The following is a 26,671-nucleotide window of genomic DNA, read 5'->3' on the forward strand; positions in this document are numbered from 1 at the left end:
TTTACCAGACGCAGTGGCACCTAATGTCCTTATTTGGAAGGGCTTACCTGCCTCCAAAACTTGCAGGCATGGCCGCTGAGTGCCCACCCCAAAATCAGTGTGGCAGCCCCTGATTGGACTTGATCGATCAAGGTGATCAATCCCTGATTAATTGATTGACAATGACCCAGACACCACCCACCAAAGGGCACAAAATCCAAGCAGGTTAAAAGGTGTTGCACCACCTCATAATCGCCATCTGCAGCAGCAACAGCGAAACAACGGCGACCCTTCACCGGCCAAAGAAGAAGACCATCCGTGATACTAGCAGGAGGAAGACCAACAACTAACCATCGAGAACTACAAGACAGATAAAGGCCATGGGCGTGATTCTCCGCCCCCCCACGCCGGGTGGGAGAATAGTGGGAGGGCCTCCCGACATTTTTCACGCCCTCCCGCTATTCTCTCCCCCCCACGCCCGACCCACGCCACGAATCGCCGCTCGTTGTTTTATACGGCGAGTGTCGATTCTCCGAGGCCGATGGGCCGAGCGGCCGGGCCTTCACGCCCGTTTGAACACGGCAGCAAACACACCTGCTCGCTGCCGTCGTGAAACGGGTGCCAGATGCCCGTTTGGGGCATCTGGGGGCCCGATTGACACGGCAGTACCATCGGTGCCCGTGCGTCCGTAACGTACGCACTCTTTCCCTCCGCCGCCCCGCAAGATCAAGCTGTCACGTCTTGCGGGGCGGCTGAGGGAAAAGACGCTAACTGCGCATGTGCGGGTTGGCGTTGTCCAACCTGCGCATGCGCGGCTGACATCATCGGCCGCGTCAGCCAGCGTGACGCTTGACGTGCAGCCTTGACGACCGTCGCCAAGGCCTGCCGCCGTGACGCACGGGGCAGCGCTCCTAGCCCCGCCCGGGGGGGTGGTCGGCCCCGGAAGTGGGCGTGAAGGCTGCCATGGGTCACGGCCTGTCCCACGGCAGCCTTTACGATTCTAAGCATTTGCGGAAAATCTCGCCCCATATCTGCCCAGTACCTGCTAGTCACTTGAAGTTAAGTTGAGGTCTTGTGCGTACTAGCTTTGTCGTTTAACTTATGTTGTTTGCATGTGTGATTGAATAACTCTAACAATTGTGCGATAGCGAATAAATATTGAATTGTTTCATGGAACAGATTTGTCCTAATTTGTACACCATATACTGGTTAAATCACTCTGTGGTTTAGGCACAAAAATGACTTGTAGGCTCCTGCTCGATCCTCTGCACCTTCTTGCCAGCAAATCCACCATGGGTGGGATGGGTGCATTCTGCCTGATGATTTGGTAATTCCTTTCTCAGGGTTAAATCATTTCATTCTGTCTGATGGCCCCCAGACATATGCCATAACTAAGCAACATGTACAAGCTTACACTTCTTCAGACACACTTGTCTGAACAATGTGTTACAAAGGGCAAATGGATAACATTTGACACATCAAAATCATTTGGCAGAAGTCCCTTGCCTGAAGATATTTGGACAATTATAGTTACATTGCCCCTACCGAATCTACTTGAGTATTTTGCGATGCACGCAAACTAGGTCTGCAGACATTTAAGTTTAGTTCTATTCATTTTTTTGATTGTTTCCTTTTTAGTATTTATCACCAGCAGTGGTTCTTTCATATCCTCCTGATAGTTCAGCAGTACTTCTTTTGAAATTGAGCCAAAATATTTAAACATTTTTGCCACTCCCTATGAATAAAGTGCAAGTTAGCTCCCGAAGTAGTCCTGCCCCTTCAATTACAATGTCTTTATCCTGTGCTATTAAAAGATTAGGGCCTCTATGGCGAATTGCCAGTCTTCTCCTGTACTCCTTTTGGCCTTCCAAAGTTCTCTTTTGACCTCCTTTTGTTACATTTATATTTATGATCGCTTTCTTTTGTAACATTCTGTTTATTATATGCCTTTTTAAAAAATAACCTGATTTTTACTCCATCAACTTATCCACAGAAGTTAAGCCTTACATTAAATGTTTTTATGCCCAGTGTTAGGAACAATGACCGGACTTTTCTAGCCCCTCACGTTAGCAGATCTTCCAGTCCCATCGAAGTGAATGGAGATTTCAATGGCTCGCTGGTCCTGCTATGGGGGCCGGGGTGGAGGGGGGGGGGGGGGGGGGGCTAATGGGAGCTAATGTATCGCTTTAATATAATATTTTGTGTTTGGGTGTTAAGAAAGGTGAAACCAGGGCCGGGATTCTCCACTACCCGGCAGGGCGGGGGGGTCCCGGCGTGATGGAGTGACGTGTCTCCGCACCTTTAGGGGCCAAGCCCTCACCTTGAGGTGTTAGGCCCGCGCCGGAGTGGTTCTCGTCCCGCCAGCCGGCGTGAGCGGCCTTTGGCGCCATGCCAGCCGGGGCCGAAGGGACTTTGCCGGCTGGCGGAAGTCCGCGCATGCGCCGGAGCGTCAGTGGCTGCTGACGTCATCCCCGCGCATGCGCAGGGGAGGGGGTCACTTCCGCCTCCGCCATAGTGAAGACCATGGTGAAGGCAGAAGGAAGAGTGCCCACACGGCACAGGCCCGCCCGCCGATCGGTGGGCCCCGATCGCGGGCCAGGCCACTGTGGGGACAGACCCCGGGGCCAGAGCCCCCCCCCCCCCAGAGCCCGCCCGCGCCGCTTGCTCCCGCTGGTAAGGTAGGTGGTTTGATCCACTCCGGCGGGAGAGGGTTGATAGTGGCGGGACTTCGGCCCATCGCGGGCCTGAGAATCGCCGGGAGGGGCCCGCCGACCGGCGCGGCGCGATTCCTGCCCCCGCTGAATATCTGGTAGCGGAGAATTCGGGACACGGCGGGGGCGAGATTGACGCCGGCCCCGGGCGATTCTCCGACCCGGCGGGGTTCGGAGAATCCCAACCCTGGTTTCAGTTTCATTAGAGGGTTTTGTGAACTGGGTGGCAGGAAATCTGGAGCCTTGTTTGTATACATGTATGTTTAATGAGGTTCTACTATTCCTGAAGTGAAGTGATAGGTTACCAAATGGTGAGCAGTTTAGTGAAGTTAAAAAAAGTCATAGGAGAGAAAACTGTGACAGGGGTCCTCAGACATACAGAAAGACAGGGAAACACAGAAGGGCAGTTAGTGTGTGGAGTACTTTCTTTGGCACTAACTTAGTGGAGGTTAGAGCAGTGCTAATACAGGTAATGCCATTGAAGTGTTAATGTAAACCTACTTGTGATACTGGTAACGATTATTATTACTTTGATGAGTCAGGAATAGAGAGGCCTGTGGAATATCTTTCAGAAAAACTAACTCTATGCCAAAGAAAGTACTCCACCACTGAGAAGGAAGCCTTGCATTGTTACTTCAACGTTTCGGAGTATATGTTTGACATGACAATAAACAAAGTTTAGTCTATATGGACCATAATCTGCTCGCGTTTATAGGGAAATTTAAAACTTGGAACGCAAGATTGTTCCTTTGGAGTTTTTTGTTGCAACTTTTCGATGTTAAATTTTTCAATTCCTGGAAAGGACAATATTATTGCAAATGCATTATCACAGGCTTAAATGTTGATAAGTGGCATACATAAGAATTGGGGGGGGATTTAGGCAATGGGAAAAGAAGGATGAATGGATGTGTGCTTAGTGTCACGTACCTTGGTATAAAACATCCTTGCAATGACATTTCATCTTTCTAAAAGGGGGAGGTATGTTAGAGTCCTTCTTTTTGATTTCTCTTTGTCCCCATTTCTTTCGATTTATTTTATTATTTTTGGTCTGTGGACTCATAATTGGAAAGCGCCTTTAAGCAGAGGACTCAAGCTGAGGCAGCCTGCTAGTCAGGACAGTGTGTTCCAGGATCTGTTCTTTTGAGAGGAGAAACCAGACTCATTGGCACCAAGGGAATCTTAAGAACCAGCTTTGGAGGAAGTCAGTTCGATTGGCTGGCTGGCAACCTGTGGGTTGGCTAGTGATAATGTTCTGGCTGACAAGTCAGTGACTGGTTCCTGTGGGATGCTTCAGAGAGAGCTGAGCAGAGGTGATTAGACCTTGAAAGGAGAAGGAACTTTATTTCTCTCTCTCTCTAGCTGCTGAAGTAAAGAATTGCTTTATTGTTCTAAAGTCAGTGAGTGCTTAGCACATCTTTACTATAAACTTGAAATGATCTTGAAGAAAGTGGTACTGAATCAAAAGCTTGAACTCCAGAAAGATAGTAACTGGAAGCCACCCTCGTGCAGAAATCCTTTATCCTTTTATTACTATTGATATTTTCTTTACCAGTTTTCCTCTATTGTTTGTCTGTGTGTATATAGAGTGGAGTAGTCAGAAAGGGGGGAGGGCGGGTTGGAAAAGGGGTATCAGGTAGTCAGTTACATTTTTCTCAGTTTAATTATATTAATGTTAAATAATAAAAGATTACCTGTGTTAAAGTTACAAACCTGGTGACTGCAGTTTATTGAGCTCAGCCAAAGACCTCAGATATTTAAAAATAACATCCAATTTCACTTGTGTTGCAACTCCGGGTCAACTGGGGTTGGAATTGACTGCACATTAGCCCAAAGGGTTGTGACAAACCTCTTGAATAAGAAATCCTGCAAGCCCGCTGGGGAACTCGTGTGTTTTCTCTGAAGTTGTCACGTAGTGAGTTTAGATTGCGCTTTTTGGTATCTTAGGGAGAGACAGCAGCTGAAGTGAACCATCCAGTGAATGCTCGGCAGTCCACTGGAAAAAAAATGTTTAAAACTGAGCTAATCCAAACAAGAAACCTTGGTCATGAGGCAGTTGTAAATCTTCACTGGGGTTTTGTGTGTGGAAGAGTTTCTGGGATAAAAGGAATAGTGTGAATTATTTTCTGGTATCTATATTGAAACCTTTCCAACCTTTTTGTCTTGTGTAATATAGTTCATTTTTTCTTGTTTAATAAATGTTTTGTTCTTTGTTGTTAACAGCATACTGGCAGATTGTTGTGAATGTGTTTGACTTCCAGTCATATTTCAGTCTGGGAGTTGACTCGTCCAGTATTGTCAGCTGGTATATAGGACCATAAGACATAGGAGAAGAATTAGACCACTCAGCCCATCGAGTCTGATCCGCCATTCAATCATTGGTTGATATTTTTCTCATCCCCATTCTCCTGCCTTCTCCCCATAACCCCTGATCGCCTTATTGATCAAAAACCTATCTATCTCTGTTTTAAAGACACTCAGTGATTTGACCTTCACAACCTCCTGCGGAAAAGAGATCCACAGATTCACCATCCTCTGGCTGAAGAAATTCCTCCTCATCTCTGTTTTAAAGGATCATCCCTTTAGTCTTGTAGCCACCTAAGATGGACACTGGGCTACAACATGGAGAACTGGTTAGGCTGCAGGGAGAAAACAGTCTTAGCAAGGACAAGCAGTTTGCAGAAGGCTAATTAGCATTCTGCACGTACAGAAACCAGTTTATGGCCAGGTGCAGAATCTCAGCTAAAGGTGTAAATGGCAACAATGATTTGCATAGCAATGAGGTGATCCAGATCCAGGCCCACACAATAGAAACATTTAGGTTTGAATGGATACTTTGAGTGGACGCCCAGACGAAATGGCACCATAAGTATCCATCACAAAGCACCATAGAGACCGCCCCACCCGTCGAGAAGTGACCCTCAGATTGGGGGGTTTGGAAAATATCGATTGGGAGAAGACCCAATCGATATACAGCAGGTAGAGACCTCCCCGAAGAGGCACGGACTTTGGGGGGACCTATAAAAGTAGACCCCGCACATGGTCCGTTCTGTTGGCTCCGGCTCTGCTGCTGTTGGCTCCGGCTCTGCTGTTGTTTTGGCTCCGGCTCTCTGCTGTCTTCATCGCTTTGCTGATACATCGCATCCTGACTCCAGTTCCATCACCAGCCGTTGAGCCACCAGCCATCAAACTGTAAGTTTCACCACGACGCTCGCTACGTGAACCAGACTTGCTAGACCCTGACGACCTCTAACTTTCTGAGAGTTGCAGACCAAGAACGGGACGAAGGCCTCGCTCCCTGACCTTGCCTGTTCCTGTTTAGATAAGTATTTTAGTCGTTTAGTTTAGAAGTAACTTAGTCTTTAGCGTAGGCATGTGTATTTATTATATTTGTTATAATAAATATCAATCGTTTGAACTTACTAATCGGTGTACAGATTTATTACTTTGAACCTGACCTTGATATACTTGTGAGGTGTCTAAATACGGCACCTGGCGACTCCGAGCAGAATTACATACACAGAGCTGTAGTAGTGTTAAGCACACGGCCTTTAAACGGAGGCGTGTTAATACACTCCAATAAAACGCGTAATACACTCAAGTAAAATGTGCAACAGTCTGAGATTGTATCCTCTGCTTCTACTTTTTCCTACAAGTGGAAACATTCTCTCCACGTCCACTCTATCCAGGCCACACTGTATCCTGTAAGTTTCATTAAGATCCCCCCTCATCCTTCTAAACTCCAATGAGTACAGACCCAGAGTCTTCAACAGTTCCTCATACGACAAGCTCTTCATTCCAGGGATCATTCTTGTGAACCTCCTTGGACCCTTTCCAAGGCCAGCACATCCTTCCTTAGATACAGCGCCCAAAACTGCTCACAATATTGCAAATGGGATCTGACCAGAGCCTTATATAACCTCAGAAGTACATCCCTGGTCTTGTATTCTCGCCCTCTCGACATGAATACTAACATTGCATTTGCCATCCTAACTGCCGACTGAACCTGCACATTAACCTTAAGAGAATCATGAACAAGGACTCCCAAGTCTCTTTGTGCTTCTAATTTCCAATGCATCTTCCCATTTAGAAAATAGTCTATGCCTCCATTTCTCCTTCCAAAGTGCATAACCTCACACTTTTCCACATTGTATCCATCTGCCACTTCTTTGCCCACTCTCCTAGCCTGTCCAAGCTCTTCTGCAGCCTGCCTGCTTCCCCAATACTGCCTGCCCCTCTACAGATCTTTGTATCATCTGCAAACTTAGCAACCGTGCCTTCAGTTCCTTCCTCCAGATCATTAATGTATATTGTGAAAAGTTGTGGTCCCAGCACCGACCCCTGAGGTACACCAGTAGTCACCGGCTGCCATTCTGAAAAAGACCCCTTTATCCCCACTCTCTGCCTTCTGCCAGTCAGTCAATCCTCTACCCATGCCAGGATCTTACCCTTAACACCATGGGCTCTTAACTTATTTAACAATCACCTAAGCAGCACCTTGTCACTAGTACAAACACAATTAACCTGTATCTTATTCATCTAATTTTTAAACATATCAAACTTTTCAATATATTTCACTGCAGATTTGATCATTCTTCCAAGCCATTCACAATTCCTTTCTTCCGTGAGCTAATATACAGTTTGATAACTTCATCTTGGACTCCACTTTTTTATTAATGACCATTGTAAATTGATCCCATACTACTTACAAAGAACAATACATGATGTGGAGATGCTGGCGTTGGACTGGGTGAGCACAGGTCACCTGAAGAAGGAGCTGTGCTCCGAAAGCTCGTGTTTGAAACAAACCTGTTGGACTTTAACCTGGTGTTGTAAGACTTCTTACAAAGAACAATACAGCACAGGAACAGGCCCTTCGGCCCTCCAAGCCTACGCCGATCACGTGTCCTATCTAGACCAACTGCCTGTATCCTTCTATATTCCGCCTGTTCATGTGCCTAACCAGATAAGTTTTAAAGGTCACTGATGTATCTGCCTCAACCACCTCACTTGGCAGTGTATTCCAGGCCACCACCACCCTCTGTGTAAAAATCTTGCGCCACACATCTCCACTGACCCTTTCCCCCTGACCTTGAACTTGTGCTCCCTTGTAATTGTCATTTCTGCCCTGGGACAAAGACTCCAACTGTTCACCCTATCTATACCCCTAATAAGTTTATAAACTTCTATCAGGTTGCCCCTCAGCCTCAGTCTCTCTAGGGCGAACAATCCCAGTTTATTCACTCTCTCCTCACAGCTAATACCCTTCCATACCAGGCAACATCCTGGTAAATCTTTTCTGTACTCTCTCCAAAGCCTCCACATCCTTCTGTTAGTGCGGTGACCAGAATTGGACACATTATTCCAAACGTGGCCGAACTAATGTTCCATATAACTGTAACATAATTTTCGAGTTTGTATACTCGATACCCCGTCCCATGAAGGCAAGCATGTCATATACTTTCTTTTCCACCATTTCCACCTGTGCTGCCACTTTAAAGGATCTGTGGATCTGCGCACCCAGATTTCTCTGTGTCTCTCTGATACTGTTGGTTCTGTCATTTATTTTATATCTCCCACCTGAATGGGATCTACCAAAATACATCACCTCGCATTTGTCCGAGTTAAATTCCATCTGCCATTTCTCTGCCCAATTTTGCAGCCTATCTATATCCAGTTGTATTCTCTGACAATCTTCATCACTATTCAGAACTCCTGCAATCTTAGTATTATCCACAAACTTGCTAATCAGACCGCGCTATGTTTTCTTCCAAGTCATTTATATATATTACAACAGCATTGACAACTACGAAACATCATTGGTTACAGACCTCCATTCGGAAAAACACCCTTCCACTGCTACACTCTGTCTTCTATGGCCAAGCCATTTCTGAATCTATCCAGCTAGTTCACCCCTGACCCAATGTGATTTAATCTTTTGCACCAGCCTGCCATGGGGAATCTTATCAAATGCTTTACTAAAGTCCATATAGACAACATCCACAGTCCTTCGCTTGTCAATCATTTTTGTCACCTACTCAAAAAATTCAATTAGTGAGACACGAGCTCCCTCATACAAAACCATGTTGTCTGTCGCTGATAAGACCATTCACTTCCAAATGTACATAGATCCTATCTCTGAGAATCCTTTTCAACAATTTCACTATCACTGACGTCAAGATTACTGTCCTATAATTACCTGGATTATCCTTGCAACCCTTTTTAAATAACGGTACAACATTGGCTATCCTCCAATCCTCTGAGATCACACCTGTGGCCAACGAGAATACAAAGCTTTCTGTTAGAGACCCAGCGATTTCATCTCTTGTCTCTCTCAGTAATCTGGGATAGAAGCCATCTGGCCCTAGGTATTTGTCTACCTTAATGCTTTTTAACACACCTAACACTTCCTCCCTCATAGTAACGATCTGTTCTAAAGTGTTTACACATCCTTCTGAGACACCACCAATCAACGTCACCTTCTCCTATGTGAAGACTGATGCAAAATACTCAATAAGCTCCTCACCTTCTTCCTCTGGTTCTACACATAATTTCCCTCCTTTATCCTCGAGTGGACCAACTCTTTCTCTAGCTACCCTCTTGTTCCTAATATAGGTATAAAATGCCTTGGGATTCTCCTTAATCCTGTCTTCCAAGGACATTTTGTGACCCTTTTTGTAATCCTAACTCCCTGCTTGAGCTCTTATCTACTTTCTTTGTATTCCTCAAGTGCTTTATCTGTTTTTAGTTGCCTGTACCTCACATATGCATCTTTTTTATTTTTGACAAATTCTCAATTTTTCTGGTCATCCATGGTTCCAAAATCCTGCCTTTCCTGTCCTTCTATTTTACCGGCACATGCCTGTCCTGCATTCTTATCATCTGCTCCTTAAAAGATTGCACATGCCAAATGTGGATTTACCCTCAAACACCTCTCCCAATCAACAGCCTCCACATCCTGCCTATTCTGGTCATAGGTAGCCTTCCCCCAATTTAGCACCTTAACCCGAGGACAACACTCGGCCTTTTCCATGAGTATCCGGAAGCTCACGGAATTGTGGTCACTGTTTGTCACATGTTCTCCCACTGCAACTTTAATGACCTGGCCGGGCTCATTTCCTAGTACTAGGTCCAATATAGCCCCTCCCTGGTCGGACTATCCACATATTGTTCTAAAAAAAACCTTCTTGGACTCACTTAACAAATTGCGAACCATCCAGAACCCTAGCCCTAAGGGATTTCCAGTAAATATGAGGAAAATTAAAGTCTCCCACTACAACAACACAACTAAATCTAAATCTATTCAGAATCTGCTTACATACTGTTCTATAGGGGCTGGTTTAGCACAGCTGGCTTGTAATGCAGAACAAGGCAGCAGCGGTTCAATTCCTGTACCGGCTTCCCCGAACAGGCCCCGGAATGTGGCGACTAGGGGCTTTTCACAGTAACTTCAATGAAGCCTGCTTGTGACAATAAGCAATTATTATTATTCAACTTCCCATGGGCTGTTGGGAGGCCTGTAGTGCACCCCCATCATAGTACCCACTTCCTGTTTCTGAGTTCTACCCACAGGTAGAACCCACATGGATTCTTCCCTGGTGTCCTCCCTCTGTACAGCTGTAATATGTTCTCTAACCAGTATTGCAACTCCCCCACCTTCCTGATTACCTTCCTGATTCACACTTCAACCAAGCAAAATATGGAATCAGAGTTTTGAAACTAGACCTTCATGTGTGAAGAATCAATTAATTTGCTTGAGTTAGAAAACTAAAGTGTCTCTGATTGCTTATGTCTGCTTTGTCGTACTTGTTGAATATGGGCACCACATTGGTTTAGCCTGTCTCATCAGTGCCCATTGATTAATTCACAATGATGGTCAAAATCTTACCAATCTCTTTCCATCTTTCTCAGCATGCTAGAACAAATACCATCTATCCCTGAAGACTGATGTTTTGAGTTATTTCAGCCTTTTCAAGTATTCCAACTTATTTATATCAAAGTCACTGCATTTACTACAAGTCAATTTACATCTTTGATGGTTCTCACCTTTCCTTTGACGACTGTATTACTGATATGGAACTGAAAGAATGTTCTTTATGTTTAGCTCAGCAATATTTCTTTTCTAGAAAATGCATTCAATGAAAATCTTTTGCTGATTATACCTGTCACAGTAAATCACTTAGCCATAAGTCAGAAACTACAATGTTGAACTCTATGATGTCTTTCACTGGAACTTTAAAAATTTGATTGTAAGGTTACATCCAAAACCAGGCTGATAGTGTTATTCGATTACCTTCTGCAGGAACCTAGCTACCAGTGCTCTGTGGGGATCAAGATGGCTTGTCATATCAACTACATCTTTTTCACGATTTTTCTTCTCATATTCCTAAAGTAAGAAAAGGATAAAAGAAAGCATGATGTACAAATTTGCAAACAGATTTCTAAATTAGAAAATGTTTTTCCTGAATATTTAGCCGACATACTTCACCTAATTTTTCTATCTGTAAAGTAAAACTCCTGTGTATATGACCCTGCCAGACTGACTGAGCTTACAAACTCACCATTTGCAGAACCATGACAGAGCATTGCTGCTCCAAAACTCAACAATAACAAGGCACCAGATTAAGTATTCTTCATTCATTGAGACACATACAGGATTTTTTAGTGCACATGTTGCACTGGAAAATTACTTTGTTATGGTTTACTTTTTCATTTTACCGACCATAGCCTAGTTTGACAGATTCTCCAGTATTCCATTTGTATAAATCTCCTAGTTGCGAGGCAAAGTTACAAATTTGAAGCTTTTAAACTTTAAATGTTGCCTATAATGATTTTAACAAAATTAGGAATCCTTATGCCAAATTGTTTATTTTGGGGCTTTTCTTGCTAACTAGCACGCACAATGACAGAGTTATGAGCTTGTGCACCTATTTCCCCAAAGCTACTTGGAACATACTTCAGTGACCATTCTGCTGAAGATATTGGGCGCGATTCAATGGCCTCGTTGCGCCTCACTTGGTGTTGCGATAAGGCTGTTGAATCTCGCGTGATTCGCGATGCTCAAAACGTCTCGCGAGGTGTTGCAATCTGGATTTCGCCTTCACTAGGCATGATCCAGATCAGCATAGCTTATTGAAATATGCATTTGCCGGATTCACCCGGTGCCCGGGACTCAACGGCCGCAGCTGGCAGACCTCGCCAGGGATCAAACCCGGGTCCTCGGCACCGTGAGGCAGCAGTGCTAACCATTGTGCCGCCCTTACGGTCACCTTTAATGAAGCCAGCTTTCAATTCCAGATTTTATGAATTGGATTTAAATTCAACCAGCTGACGTACTGGGATATGAACCCATGTCCCCAGAGCATTAGACAGATCCTTTGAATTACTTAATCCATACTACCATACCACACTCTTCCCCCATCATCGCAATGTGAGGTGGACAAAACTCACTTTTGCTAGTCATACAAACTACAAATTACTAGGTTAATTTAACCTCCACTCCTAGAGAATTTACCCAAATTCCCTTGCATTTTTCAGCAGCTAAGGTAGGTGGACAGGCTGCCTGGCAAGAATTTGGATTTGAAAATCCTCATCTTAAGGCCACTCTTGTGATCGGGGTGATGAAAATATTTGTGGCCAGTTCCACCAGCTCTCCAAAAAGGAGGCTGTAACATCACCTACCAGAAATCTCAATATTTCCAGCTCCTTTGGCCCTAGCTGAAAGCTAACCCGCTTTCTTGCCAAAAAAGTAGAAAATCAACAAATGACATTTTGAGCAGGCTTAAGTAACAAAGACTTTAGATGCAACCATTTACTGCTCCCCTCATCCTCCACTGAGTGAGCATCCAGGAACTGCTGTCAATGGCCACATCACCAGTGATTTTCACGATTAATTCCACTCCAGGACTTGATCAATGTTCAGTCACACTGATGAGCAATAATTACAACTCACTTTCCAACAAGTCCAGCAAGGGATTTAGAGGCTACCATTTCTGGGACATTTCTTAACACTTGAACTTGAATATGTGAATGACACTGACAAGCTCTTTGTCCTGAGAGTCAACAATGTAAGAGCTCTTTACCACAGCAAACAATTAAGATCTGGGGCGGAATTCTCCGACCTCCCGCAGGGTCGGGGAATTGCCCGGGGCTGGCGTAAATCCCACCCCCGCCGTGGCCGGAATTCTCCTACACCCGGGAATTGGCGGGGGTGGGAATCGCGCCCCGCTGGTCGGCGGGCTCCCCGCGGCGATTCTCCGGCCCGTGATGGGCCAAAGTCCCGCCACTGTCATGTCTCCCGCCGACGTGGTTTAAACCACCTCTGTGCCGGCGGGAGTAGGCGGCGCGAGCAGGCCCCAGGGTCCGGGGGGGGGGGGGGGCGTGGGGTGATTGGACCCGGGGGGTTGCCCCCACAGTGGCCTGGCCCGCGATCGGGGCCCATCGATTGGCGGGCGGGCCTGTGCCGTGGGGCACTCTTTTTCTTCTGCCGCTGCCGTGGCCTCCACCATGGAAGAGACCCCCTCCACCGCACATACGCCGGTGGTGATGTCAGCGGCCGCTGACGCTCCGGCGCATGCGCGGACTCACGCTGACCAGCGAAGGCCTTTTGGATGGCCCCAAAGCCGATCGGAGTGGCGCCAAAGGCCGTTGGCGCCAGTCGGCGGAGCGGGAGCCACTCCGGCGCGGGCCTAGCCCCGAAAGGTGTGGAGAATTCCGCACCTTTGGGGAGGCCCGACGTCGGAGTGGTTGCTGCCACTCCGCTACGCCGGGTCCCCCCGCCCCGCCGGGTAGGGGAGAATTACACCCGTGGTTCCTTGACCAATGAATCTCACCAGAAAATTGAACTTTTCAGACAGCCGCACCCACAGGAATGATGAGGAGGCCTTGGTGGCCTGGCCCCCCAGATCTCCAACACTTTCCTTGAGGTAGAGCTGAGGAGTTGCAATGATGTGAGCTTTCCTATGGACAGAAGAGGACAGCTTCTTCAGCCAAGGAGGCATGGTCAGAAATAGTCATGGGTCCAAGAACTCAGGAGGGCATGACAGATGAGCAGGGAAACAATGTCAAGTGCCAAGCCCCACATTCTGATGTGCAGATTTCTCCAGCACAACATGCCTCAGAACAACACAGCTTGCAGCTCCGCTCATTCCTCCCTCTCTCTGTCTGCAAGGACCTCACATCACGATGTGAACTGCCTGTCATGATATGCAAACATGCAACCAATGAACACTCAGAATAGGACACAACCAATGGGCAGTCAGGACACTCAGAGGGGGCATCACCACAAGGGGGCATGACATAAACACTATAAAAGGGATGAGGCACTCACATCCTGCCTCTTTCCACAGACAGACATCTACAGAGTTAGACAGGGTTGATCAGAAGCATCACACCCCAGTACGTGGCTGAGATTACTACAGTTGGATTAGCAGAGAATCAAACTCATTTGAGAACTGTGTTAATAGTTTAATAAACACGTTGAACTCATTTCAGAATCTGGAGCATCCTTTAGTTAAGACTGCATCAAGTAGCAGCCTGTGTTATCCGAAGCAGCATAACACAACACTGCCCACAATAACAGTTTATTGCCCTCTCACATGCATGTCTCGCAGACACTAAACACAAGTGTTATCCTTCACTCCTGTGAACACAAGCCATTCCTAATACTCCCACTTCCCTGCTTTGTCACATTGCAAGAGAAAGGATCACAGAACTTGGGAAGAGTTAGAGATATGGGGCTGTGGGATGTACAGGGGAGGTGGGTGGACTGGAGCTTCACTGACAAGACACGTTGTGAGGCAATTTGTCCCAACCTAGTTCACTGGGATGGAGGAAATGCAGCTGAAGGTGGATGAAGTGCCTTTCAAGCATTTGACAATCACTTGTCACACAGTGATAGCACTCTCTGACAAACTGAATAGTTATATAAATGGTAACTATTCAGTGTAACTGATCAAAGCTTCACAGTTTGTCAGTTCCACTGAGACAGTCCATCTTGTTTTCCTTTCGTCTTCTCCTCACTGTTGAGTTGGACACACAGTTGGAGGTGGCTCTCCTATTGGGAAAGAGCGATTCCTCTCTAATACTTCCTCTTATCTGTCTCCATAATAAGTAAAATTACCACCTCTCCTCAGCTGTGGGGATCCCTGACTTTTCCATAATCTGTCCCGGGAAGGGAGTAGAAACGCGTTGAGATAAATGTCCAATCATGATTTTCCAAGTTTTCTCAGCCCCCACCCCAAACCTGCCTTAAAGAGCCTCGGAAAATTTCCCCAAAAGACTCTGGGTAGCTCCTCCAGTACCATCACCACTGGGAACATACTCTGTTGTGTACAGCATGTTTTTCAAGCCAAACCTGTGCAAAGCCTCAAGATCATACCTGGAAAATTTTCTCAGAAATCTCGCGATCCAGAATCGGTACTTGTTTATAATTAAGGAACTCTGCCACCTCTTCATTTCGGAGCTGCAGAAGTCGGAATCGCTTGGACTTAATAAAATCGTCTTCTGAAACAAAGTTGAATTCTTCTTGCAGCTGCTCCAGCCTGAAGAAGTCTTTTTCCTGAGCCTCACCACCTGTCGTACTCTGCAAGAAGACATTTTGCTTGAAAAAGCCCACAAAGGCTTGATGGGCTGAATGGCCCCTTCTGTACATGATTTTATAGCTCCCTTAGTATAAAGTTATGCTCTATAATGCTTCACCAACAAAGACAGGAATTGGGAGACATTTGGGCTAGCAGTTATAAAATGACTGAAGAAATGGATTTTGAAGTTTGTAAATAGGTAGGGAGAGAAGTAGAAATGTTTAGGAATCTAAGGAAGGAATTCCAGAGGGTAGGATTGGCAAAAAGGATATCCCAACTACCATAAAATGTGCAAACAGAAAGAGCTTTGTATTGAAGGCTGGATTTAGAGGAACAAGCATTTGAAATGGTGGGAAGAATTGCAGAGCTGGAATAAGGCAAAATCTGAAGTGTTTTATAAGCCAGAATTTTGATATAATAAATTGCAGCGTGAGGAGCCAATCTAGATCATCAAGGTAAGGATGTAGTTTATGGTGCGTTATGGGTAAAGTATGGAGGCTGCCAAAGAGTATCCAGGACTGGAGTGCACAAAAGCATATTTAAATGTTTCTGGACTGGAGTTGAGTTGGGGTAAAGGCAGCCAATGCGACATATCTGGAAGTTACTGGTCTTGTCAATGGAATGTTGGGCTCACAGCTTAGTTCAAGGTCAAACAAGATAACAAGGGTGCACATTTGCCCAGTCATTGAGAATGCTCAAGTCAGAAGTGGTGTCTATGGAAACAAAGGAATATCTTCAGTGTTCTTGATGCTGAGTTGGAGAAGGTTGTGACCCATCCATGCCTATACATCAGGCAAGTAATGTGACAAGGTAGTTGGGTATGGAGAGGTAGACCTGGGCATCATTAGTGTGTATTTTAAAACTGATCTTGTACTTGCCAATGATGTTCCTGAGAGATACATAGGGCTGGATTCTCCGATTTGAAGACTAAGTGCTGACACCGCGTGGGAACAGTTTGTTTTACCCCCGAAAAAATGGCGCAAAAGCTGCACTGATCCTCTGTCTGGTGGGGGGCTAGCAGGCATGAAGTGTAAAGCCCCCTGCTTTAGCTGCAGATATGGCCGGAGATAGGCCACGGCCGTGCAACATGGCGTGGCAGCATGCAGACCCGGTCTACTAAATATGCCCCCCTGTGCCCAGGCTCACCACCCCTGTACCACCCCCTACCAGTGTTCCCATCCCCCACCAAAGCCCCCGGTGCCCGCGGAGCGGCACCCACCCGACTGTGGCGGCACTGGACTCAGTCCGCAGCCGCCATGCCAGGTTCACGAAAATAAATAGCAGGAGTGACCCATGCCATTGGGAACTTGGCCCATTGGGGGAAGGCCTCAGATGACGTCCTGAGGCCGTCTATATGGCATGCGGTGCAAGTATGCTGTTTTGGAGGGGGGGGGGGGGCATCGCAAATGCGGCACCGCCCTTGAAATAAGCGCAAACGGGGATTCTCTGGCCAATAGCCGAATGCAATTTCGGCGTCAGAGACTGGAGAATCCTGCCCATTAAATAAGGAAGAAGAGGCCAAGGACGAAGTCATTGCTTAGAGAGTGCACATTTGATAGTTAGGAACAGAACAATACAAGAGCAGTCTTACAGTGTTGAATTGGTGATCGCTGATGTAGGTATTTGCATGGAATGTTGGTGAGAAGGAATATGCATTATGGCCAAAATTACAAAGTAATTTGCAAATTTTGGTGCCATAAAGAAAGATCAAAAATGAACTGGAAGGATTTAAATAAAGCAGTGATGGGCAACCTGGGCTACTGAGTGGCCCTACTTCATTTCAGTGGGCCGCAAAATTGAAATCAGTCTTGTTCACTAACCATGACCCTTGAATAAAATTGAATAAGTTTAGTACCTGTGAATATTTCATAATGAGTTGTAGAAAATACCTAATCATTTATATATTAATACAACTATTATCAACTTTAAACGATAAAAACAAAATAAATATTTACTCTTTAGATGCAGAAGGAGCTCATGACTTCCACAGTCAATGTTGTGTGCAATCAGTGTGCATCTCACTTCACTTGCCCTTGCTCAGCCAGGCTGGTAAGATAAAAACTGTGGATGGAAATCTATGGAATGTGGCAACCCTGCTCATGGGCAACAGTGAACATAGATATCGAGATGGGACATGCTGGCATATTCAAGGACGTCAAAGAAGAAAAGCAAGTTGGATACTGTGTTATGGTTGTTTGGACAGATGGGTTGAGGCTGGGTATATGGAGGATATAGAGTGATAATGCTAGTTTTGGGGAGAGAGGGATAGAGTCCAAGTAAAGGGAACAATGTGGATTGTTATGCATGACACAAAGTGGCTTCGCTTCCTCTTTTCTCACAGCAGAAAGTAGTTTGGTGCTTTTGATGCGGTAAGGAGCTGTCAATCATACTAAGAGTGTTTATTAACACCATAGTTAGCATCAAGGCAGGGCAATTGAGAGGCAATTATGCATGAAGGGAAAGGTCAATACACAATCCAGCCAGCAGCTGTGTCTGACCCATAGAAATGCAAATCATAGGGCACTGAGAGGGTTTTCTCAGTGCAATTGAATGGGTGTTTGGCATTTCAAAGGCTATCAGGAGATTTGAGGCCCTTTCAAGTGTTCTAGGCTTTTGAGAAAGCCTCTGACACTTGTAAGAGCTGCTGCTTTAAAGACTTTTGCCCGAGGCAGCAGATACTTGGAAACTTTTGCGCTGCAACAGTGATTTTTTACTGTGGTGCCTGGACTGCCTTTCAGCTTTCAGCTTTCAGGAAGGGTGACTGGTTGGTTGGAGAAAGGGGGGGGGGGGGGGGGGGGGAGTGCCTGACGCGGGTGAGGGAGTTTGATGGGGAAGTGCCTGATGAGGGGGGGGGGGGGGGTCCGATGGGCGAGTATGTCTGCTGCGGGGGGGGAATGTGATGGTGGGGTGCGATGGGCGAGGGTGTCTGATGGACGAGGGTGTCCGAAGGGCGAGGGTGTCCGAAGGGCGAGGGTGTCCGATGGGCGAGGGTGTCCAATGGGCGAGGGTGTCCGAAGGGCAAGGGTGTCCGATGGGCGAGTGGTGTCCGATGGGGGGGGCGGTGTCCGATGGGCGAGGGTGTCCGATGGGCGAGGGTGTCCGATGGGCGAGGGTGTCCGATGGGCGAGGGTGTCCGATGGGCGAGGGTGTCCGATGGGCGAGGGTGTCCGATGGGCGAGGGTGTCCGATGGGCGGGGGTGTCCGATGGGCGGGGGTGTCCGATGGGCGGGGGTGTCCGATGGGCGGGGGTGTCCGATGGGCGGGGGTGTCCGATGGGCGGGGGTGTCCGATGGGCGAGGGTGTCCGATGGGCGAGGGTGTCCGATGGGGGAGCGGTGTCCGATGGGCGAGGGTGTCCGATGGGCGAGGGTGTCCGATGGGCGAGGGTGTCCGATGGGCGAGGGTGTCCGATGGGCGAGGGTGTCCGATGGGCGGGGGAGTCCGATGGGCGGGGGAGTCCGATGGGCGGGGGAGTCCGATGGGCGAGGGTGTCCGATGGGCGAGGGTGTCCGATGGGCGAGGGTGTCCGATGGGCGAGGGTGTCCGATGGGCGAGGGTGTCCGATGGGCGAGGGTGTCCGATGGGCGAGGGTGTCCGATGGGCGAGGGTGTCCGATGGGCGAGGGTGTCCGATGGGCGAGGGTGTCCGATGGGCGAGGGTGTCCGATGGGCGAGGGTGTCCGATGGGCGAGGGTGTCCGATGGGCGAGGGTGTCCGATGGGCGAGGGTGTCCGATGGGGGGGGGGGGGGGGGGGGGGGGCGGTGTCTGATGAGGGGGGCGGTGTCCGATGGGGGAGCGGTGTCTGATGGGGGGTGGTATCTGATGGGGTGGGGGGGGTGTGATGGTTGATGGTGGGGATGTGATGGTTGATGGCGGGGGGGTGGGGGAGTGCGATGGACGAGGTTGCCTGATGGGGGGGTGGAGGGGGGGCAGTGTCCGATGGGGGGGTGCTGTCTGATGGAGGGGGTGGTGTGTGATGGGGGGGTGGTGTGTGATGGGGGGTGGTGTCTGATGGGGGGTGGTGTCTGATGGGGGGTGTTGTTGTCTGATGGGGGGGGGGTGGTGTCTGATGGGGGGGTGGTGTCTGAGGGGGGGTGGTGTGTGATTGGGGGGGTGGTATGTGATGGGGGGGTGGTGTGTGATGGGGGGGTGGTGTCTGATGGGGGGGGTGGTGTGTGTTGGGGGGGATGTTGTCTGATGGGGGGTGTCTGATGGGGGGGTGGTGTCTGATGGGGGGTTGGTGGTGTGTGATGGGGGGGTGGTGTGTGATGGGGGGGTGGTGTGTGATGGGGGGGTGGTGTCTGATGGGGGGGGTGGTGTCTGATGGGGGGGTGGTGTCTGATGGGGGGGTGGTGTCTGATGGGGGGGTGGTGTGTGATGGGGGGGGGATGTTGTCTGATGGGGGGGTGGTGTGTGATGGGGGGGTGGTGTGTGATGGGGGGGGTGTCTGATGTGGGGGGGTGTCTGATGGGGGGTGGTGTGTGATGGGGGGGTGTTGTTGGCTGATGGGGGGGTTGTGTCTGATGGGGGGGGTGGTGTGTGATGGGGGGTGGTGTGTGATGGGGGGTGGTGTGTGATGGGGGGGTGGTGTGTGATGGGGGGTGGTGTGTGATGGGGGGTGGTGTCTGATGGGGGGGGTGGTGTCTGATGGGGGGGTGGTGTCTGATGGGGGGGGTGGTGTCTGATGGGGGGGTGGTGTCTGATGGGGGGGTGGTGTCTGATGGGGGGGTGGTGTCTGATGGGGGGGTGGTGTCTGATGGGGGGTGGTGTCTGATGGGGGGGTGGTGTCTGGGGGGGGTGGTGTCTGATGGGGGGGGGTGGTGTCTGATGGGGATGGTCTGTTGGAGGAGGTTGGCTCACCCTCATGCCTGTGTGCTGGGTGGGGGGATGAACCATTATTTCTGTTTTGGGGAGAGAATGCCCCTCTTTGTCAGTTCGGGGCGGGGGTTCCGGGGGACAGGATGAGCATTGTGCGGAGGAAAGGGACTGAACCTGTCTCCGGACCTCAGGATCAGACCACCCGTTCAAAATGGTGGCCCAACACCGTGGGCTCTCCACCACGGCTATATTTGCATGGGAAGAAGTCTTATAAAGTCTTATAACACCAGTTTAAAGTCCACCAGGTTTGTTTCAAATAACTAGCTTTCGGAGCACAGCTCCTTCATCAGGTGAGTGACTTTAACCTGATTACTCACCATTATTAATTGCATCAAAGCTGCGTTGCTGGGGTCATTTGGATCAAGCCTAGATTCTGCTGCCCACTTAGCCAGTTTCTTTGTGTCAGTTAATCCAGATGCTCCAATAGACAAAATGGCATCCATGTGTTTCAAAGCGCTGAAATAAAAAGAAATGCACAGAAGTGCTAAGATCTGATTAAGAAGCAAAATAATGATGAAGAAGCAATTCTTCAAAACAGCAGCTCATCCACAAAAACAACTTGTGCACAGTGTATATTTCTTTGGATTGAGATTATCATGTAAATGTGGTAAGAATTCAAAAATAAAAACATGAAAACTGCCAAGGAAATAATATTTCAGCTTTGACAAAGAGTCATCGGACTCGAAACGTTAGCTCTTTTCTCTCCCTCCAGATGCTGCCAGACCCGCTGAGACTTTCCAGCATTTTCTCTTTTGTTTCAGATTCCAGCATCCGCAGTAATTTGCTTTTATTAAATAATATTTTGACTGTGTTTTGTTTAAATGGATACTGTTTTGTTTCCCAGGATTATTCCTGCTTCCTAACAAAAGATCATGTATCAAACAGTAGAGTTACCAATCAAGAAGCTCAACACCATCCGGGAAAAAGCAGCCCTCTTGATTGCTCCCCCTTCCACAAACATTCAATCCCTCCACCATTGACAAACAGTGACAGTCATGTGTACCATCTACAAGATCCTGTCCAAGTCACTCACCACCCTGACTTGGAAATATATGCTCTTCCTTCAGTGTCACTGGGGCAAAATCCTGGACTCCCTCCCTAACAGCACAATGGGTGTACCTACACCCCAAGGACTGCAGCGGTTCAAGAAGGCAACTCACCACAGCCTTCTGAAGGGCAAGTAGGGATGGGCAATAAATGCTGACCTAACTAGTGACGCCCAGTAAATGCATTTTACAAAAATCAACTGACCTATTCAATCTAATCAATTGTCATTTAATCTGCATTTTACGATTGCGAGTTTTGAGTAAAAGAGATCTACCTGAGTCAGTGTTAGGACTATATCGGTATTACCAGATGGAAGAATGATTAAGGATTGAGTTTTAAGGGTGATGTGTGGTCAGCGCTCGCCATCCCAAGAGTTAGCATGTAACATGCTATCACCGATTCTCAGAAGCCTATTGCCATTTCACGTTCACTTGAGCATTTATTGGCAGTGGGCAGGACCTCAACTACCATTGGGGGATTGGCTCACCCGTGAGGGTTGTCGGCCAATCTGATTGACCGACAGCTCTCCAACCCTTCCAGGCACAGCACTGCAGTGGTCAGTCGCAGTACTGCAGCACTCTGCCAGGAACAAAGTCCTGGGATCGTCCTCAATGTGGATCCCGGGGCAGGAGGGTAAAGGGTATCCTAGGGGGGATCAGGAGGTGGAAGATCGTGGTGTTGGGGCAGACCAGGGGGTTAGGGAGGGCTGGAGCTCCAAGATCCTGGAGGGGAGGCCGCACCAAATCTGAATGGGTTTTCAGATTAAGGCCCCCTTGCCGCCCAAAATGGGAAAATATGTATTTCTCTTTTTCCCACCCATTTGCACCCGCCAGCCACAAATTGGGGCTGGGCGATAAAAGGCCCTTAAGTAACCGTTCGGTGGCCACTGATTAGTAAGTTTGCGGATGACATCAAGGTTGGTGGAGTGGCAGAAAGGGTTGAGGATTGTCAGAAGATACAGCAGGAGAGAGATAGGTTGGAGACTTGGCCAAGAAATGGCAAATCGAGTTTAATCCGAACAAATGTGAGGTAATGCATTTTGGAAGGTCTAACATTGAGGGGAAATAAACCGTAATTGGCAAAACTCTTAGGAATATAGAAAGTCAGAGAGATCTTGGCGTGCAGGTCCACAGATCTTTGAAGGTGACAACACAAGTGGACAAGGTAGTCAAGAAAGCATACGGAATGCTTGCCTTCATTGGACGGGGCATTGAGTATAAAAACTGGCAAGTCATGCTACAGTTGTATAGAATCTTGGTGAGGCCGCACTTGGAATATTGCGCACAATTCTGATCGCCACATTACCAGAAGGATATGGAGGCTTTGGAGAGAGTGCAGAGGAGACATACCAGGATGTTGTGTGGTCTGGAGGATGTTAGCTATGTGGAGAGGCTGAATAGACTCGGACTGTTTTCATTAGAAAGACGGTTTTGGGGTGACCCGACAGAGGTCTACAAGATTTTGAGGAGCATAGATTGAGTGGATGGGCAGGCACTCTTTCCCAGGGTGGAGGGTCAGTCATCAGAGGCATAGGTTTAAGTTTAGGACAAAGTTTAGAGGAGATGTGTGAGGCAGGATTTTTACGCAGAGGATGGCGAGTGCCTGGAACGAGGTGCCAGGGAGGTTGTGGAAACAGATACATTAACGGCATTCAAAAGGCATCTTGACAAACACATGGATACAGAATATAGAGAGATACGGCACAAGGAAGTGCTGAGTGTTTTGGCAAAGGTTGGTATCATGAGCGGTACAGGTCTGGAGGCCTGAAGGGCCTGTTCCTGTGTTGTATTGTTCTTTGTAAGGGCCTTAATAGGCGAAAGTGTGGGTTTCCCGCCCGACGTCCTGCTCGCATAACTGTGATATTGTGTTTGTGCCGGGATACGTGGGATTCTGGGGGGAATCCCTCTACACAATTTTAAGTTACCTCCTCCACCCGCCTCAGAACCCCCATTAGCGCAGAATTCTGCCCAAGTACATTTCAATTTATCTAGTTTCAATTAGTTAAAGCAGGAGGAATGACTGCAGATCTAAACTAATCGTATCATGGGGTCGAAGATGTGCAGGTTAGGTGGATTGGCCATGCTAAATTGCTCCTTCGTGTCCAAAAGGTTAGGTTGGGTTGCAGGGATAGGGTGGAGGCGTGGGCCTAGGTAGGGTGCTCTTTCAAAGGGCCGGTGCAGACTAAATGGGCCAAATGGCCTCTTTCTGCACTGTAGGGGTCAATGATTCTATCAACCAATAAATCAGTGGACTGGAACATTGAGTAGCAATATCTACCTCAGTTCCACATGCAACATTTCCACACAACACAATAATGTAAGAAATTCTGAAAGTTTGTGTGTATGTGTAATGCTCCCAAGGCAGTTTTGGCACGTTTTCTATTTCCGTTAAAGTACAGTGTAACCATGTCACGTGGGGGCCGAACTGCAGAGCTCTGCATCGGCTGGTAGGACGTCGGGGTCGGAGGTCTATACAACGACATGCACACACAGCACACACATCCCGCCAGTGTCGGCCATTGTCAAGGGCTGAATGGGAATAATTTTGGAGCCGTTGAGTTTTAACAGTTTCCCAAATTTTCCCACCCCACTGTAGTGTGCCCACTGTTGTCGGGGCTGGAAAATCCCACCTCCTGTCTACAACTGCTCTCAGAGAATGGCCTCTCCTGATAAATCTGAATGGCTTTCAGCAGATTGACCACCCAAGGGGCGAGCTCCTGCACATGGGTCTTTCTAAGCAATAAGTTTTATAAATATATACTGTAGCTTTATTCGTTCATGGGGTGTGGACATCACTCTTTGGGCCAACATATATCGTCCATCCTGTGTTGTCCACCCTGAGGGCATTGAAGAGTCAACCACTCTTCAGAAGAGTTGCTGTGGATCTGGAGTCACATCAGACCAGGTAAGATCAATAGATTTCCTTCCCTCAAGGACATTAGTAATCAGATGGGTTTGTATGACAATCGACATTTCATTGTCATCCTTCGACTTTTAATTCCAGATTTGAATTCAAATTCCACCAATTACCCTGGTAGGATTCGAACCCTGGGTCTATGGATTACTAGTCCAGTGACAGTCCCACTCCCTCCACGAAAAGAAGTTAATCAAATAAAGTAGAAATTGTATCCATACATGTATCAGTACTTCTTTCCTGTCATTGATACTTATTACCGAATCCGGGCTTGAGAGGGAAGCGAGACCCCCTGTTTAAGAGTCTTCCAATGTCTGGTGACCACGAGTAGGGACCCCAGAAGATAAAAAAATGGCAAAACGAACTTTGGATGGATTTGTCACGAAATGTGCAGCAGGGAAATTGCCCCTGAAACACAGATGAATACAGGTTATTCTGGAGGGTGATGAATCAGCAGTTGACTTTTTGCAGTTCGCCCTTTTGAGGGCGAAGCTCGGGAACAGCAGTTTGGCTGATGGCATAGCGCAGCAGAGTAGAAGGTATGAGGAGCTGGAGGAGAGATAAGAAACTTGGTGATTGTGAGACGGTTATTGAAACAAGGCAGTGAAAGTTCTGAGTTGGAAAGGGAACAGTGATTAACTCAGTCCCTGCAGAGTCAGTGTGTTAACAGTCAGCATTGGGTGCAATTGCAGAGGGGAATAGTACATGTGGTGGGGCCAACCCTGGAACTCCAAGACGGTAACAACAAATAAGATGAGTGTTGTTCCCCTACCTGTTGTGACCGTGAGATGGGATGCATGCACTCCGCCAGGTGCACAGGATAGGTCTCTGGAAAGGGGGTCATGGTTGCTGCATGTACAAAGCTAAAAGCAGCTGAAGGAAAGGTGAATCGAAACCGCAAACAATTTCTTTACCTTGCTTGCGTTTTGAATTGTACCTTAAGTTTTCAGATGTGAAGACAAACGTTGCAAGAAGAGAGAATGAAAACGAAGCTTCTGATAATAAAGTTTTTGTAAGTATTAATGTATTCTTTAGCACTTTGGATTTGCAAATCTTTATAGTTCACATTTCTAGGGTATGTGGAAGTATTAAAGTGTGGACGTGATTACTGAGTGCGTCTGTATTAATTTACTATGATGTATAGTTAAGTTGTGGATCTGTGGGGAGCAACGAATATTAGGATTTTATGGTGTTATATCTCTCATAGATAAAAGAAAGGTTGGCAGGAAGCGTAAACAAAGCTCCAATGCCCCATCTAGGCTGTGACTGCAGAGACAGCTGTGAGAATTTATGAGCTGTAAAGACAAAACACTGAAAGCACATTGTTCCATTGTCTGAAGGATTTTGTTTTGGGCTAAACGTACTGAGCTTTTTGTCTTGGGAACTAACTTTGTTTTGAGTTTTAAATGCAAGTGCTTCAGAAGGTTAAAAAAAAAAGACAAGAAATGCTATTTATTTTTGGTTAAAGCACGTGATTTTTTTTCTGCTTGTGTGAGGAATAATACTCTTTTCTTTGCATGGATGCTGTTTGTATGCTTCAAGCTCCAGTGCTTTCTTTCCCAAAATTGTGATTTTGTGGTTATTGTTTCAGTGCTTCAAGTTTAAAAGATAACAAAAGGAGAGGAATTAATTAATTAAATGGGGGCAATTATGAGCCCACATTCCTCTATCTGTGAGAAAGCAGCATGGGCTCAAAATCCGGAGAGAATCGAAAAACATGATAATCTCCGGCGTGATCGGGATTTGCAATTTTAACCCCTGCCCTCTCTCCGATGGAATAGTGCGAATCCCGCCACGGGAGCCCAGGAACGAGTATTCTCCCCAGACCACAACCCCCCCCCCACGAATATTCACCAGAATGATGAGGAGAGATTATATAAACTAGGTTTGTATTTCCTGAGGCATTAGAGGTTAAGGGGTGATTTGATGGAAGAATTTGAGGGAAAGTAATTGATAAGGTAGATCGAGGAACTTTGTTTCTGCTAATGGGGGAGGTCTACGCCAATATTCAAATCAGAACAAGGTCATTGAGGATGGATATTTCATCCAATGGTTGATAAAGTAAATTTGCTAATGGGAGCTCAATGAATACATCTGAAATTGATAGAAATTTGCCAGGCAAGCTTTAAGATGCGGTTCTGGTGCCTGTACCAATTGGAGGTGTGTCTTGCAATACAGCCCTCAAAGGGCGTCCCCCATGATTATGGCCTGTGTTCTCCATAACCTGGCACTGCAGAGGGGAGATCACCTGGAACAGGAGGAGATGGAGGAGTGCCACATCTCCTCGGATGAGGAGGTTGAGGAGGGCGGCGTTGGCTGGACTCTAGGAGAATGGTGATGATTTATTTGCATTTAGTACAGAGCGATGATTCTCTCACACTCAGCGAAATGTCTGACGCCTTCCTGACAGAGAGCGAACTACAACAATGACTACAACATCTCTCCTCAGGCTGCAAGGCGGTCTAGAGGGGTTCAGTCACCTTCTACCGAGGAAATGATGATGCCGTCAATGCAACGCAACAAGGCCAACACTGCGAGGGTAGTGTCCGCAGTAAAGATCTTGGTG

The 26,671-nt window shown here is 47.5% G+C and overlaps 1 protein-coding gene across 6 annotated transcripts in view; it reads right to left on the reverse strand.

Annotated features, from left to right (window-relative positions):
• The window catches only part of cc2d2a (coiled-coil and C2 domain containing 2A), a 233,414-nt gene that overhangs the window by 68,396 nt on the left and 138,347 nt on the right, over positions 1 to 26,671 (reverse strand). For all 6 annotated transcript variants that reach the window (XM_038791604.1, XM_038791608.1, XM_038791605.1 and 3 more), the window contains exons 22-24: positions 20,463 to 20,601; positions 15,067 to 15,270; positions 10,981 to 11,073 (exon numbers count right to left, since the gene is read on the reverse strand). In XM_038791604.1, coding sequence (XP_038647532.1) covers positions 10,981 to 11,073; positions 15,067 to 15,270; positions 20,463 to 20,601 — 436 coding nt within the window. The remainder of the gene's footprint in view (positions 1 to 10,980; positions 11,074 to 15,066; positions 15,271 to 20,462; positions 20,602 to 26,671) is intronic.

This window comes from Scyliorhinus canicula, chromosome 3, assembly GCF_902713615.1.
Source record: "Scyliorhinus canicula chromosome 3, sScyCan1.1, whole genome shotgun sequence".
NCBI lineage: Eukaryota > Metazoa > Chordata > Chondrichthyes > Carcharhiniformes > Scyliorhinidae > Scyliorhinus > Scyliorhinus canicula.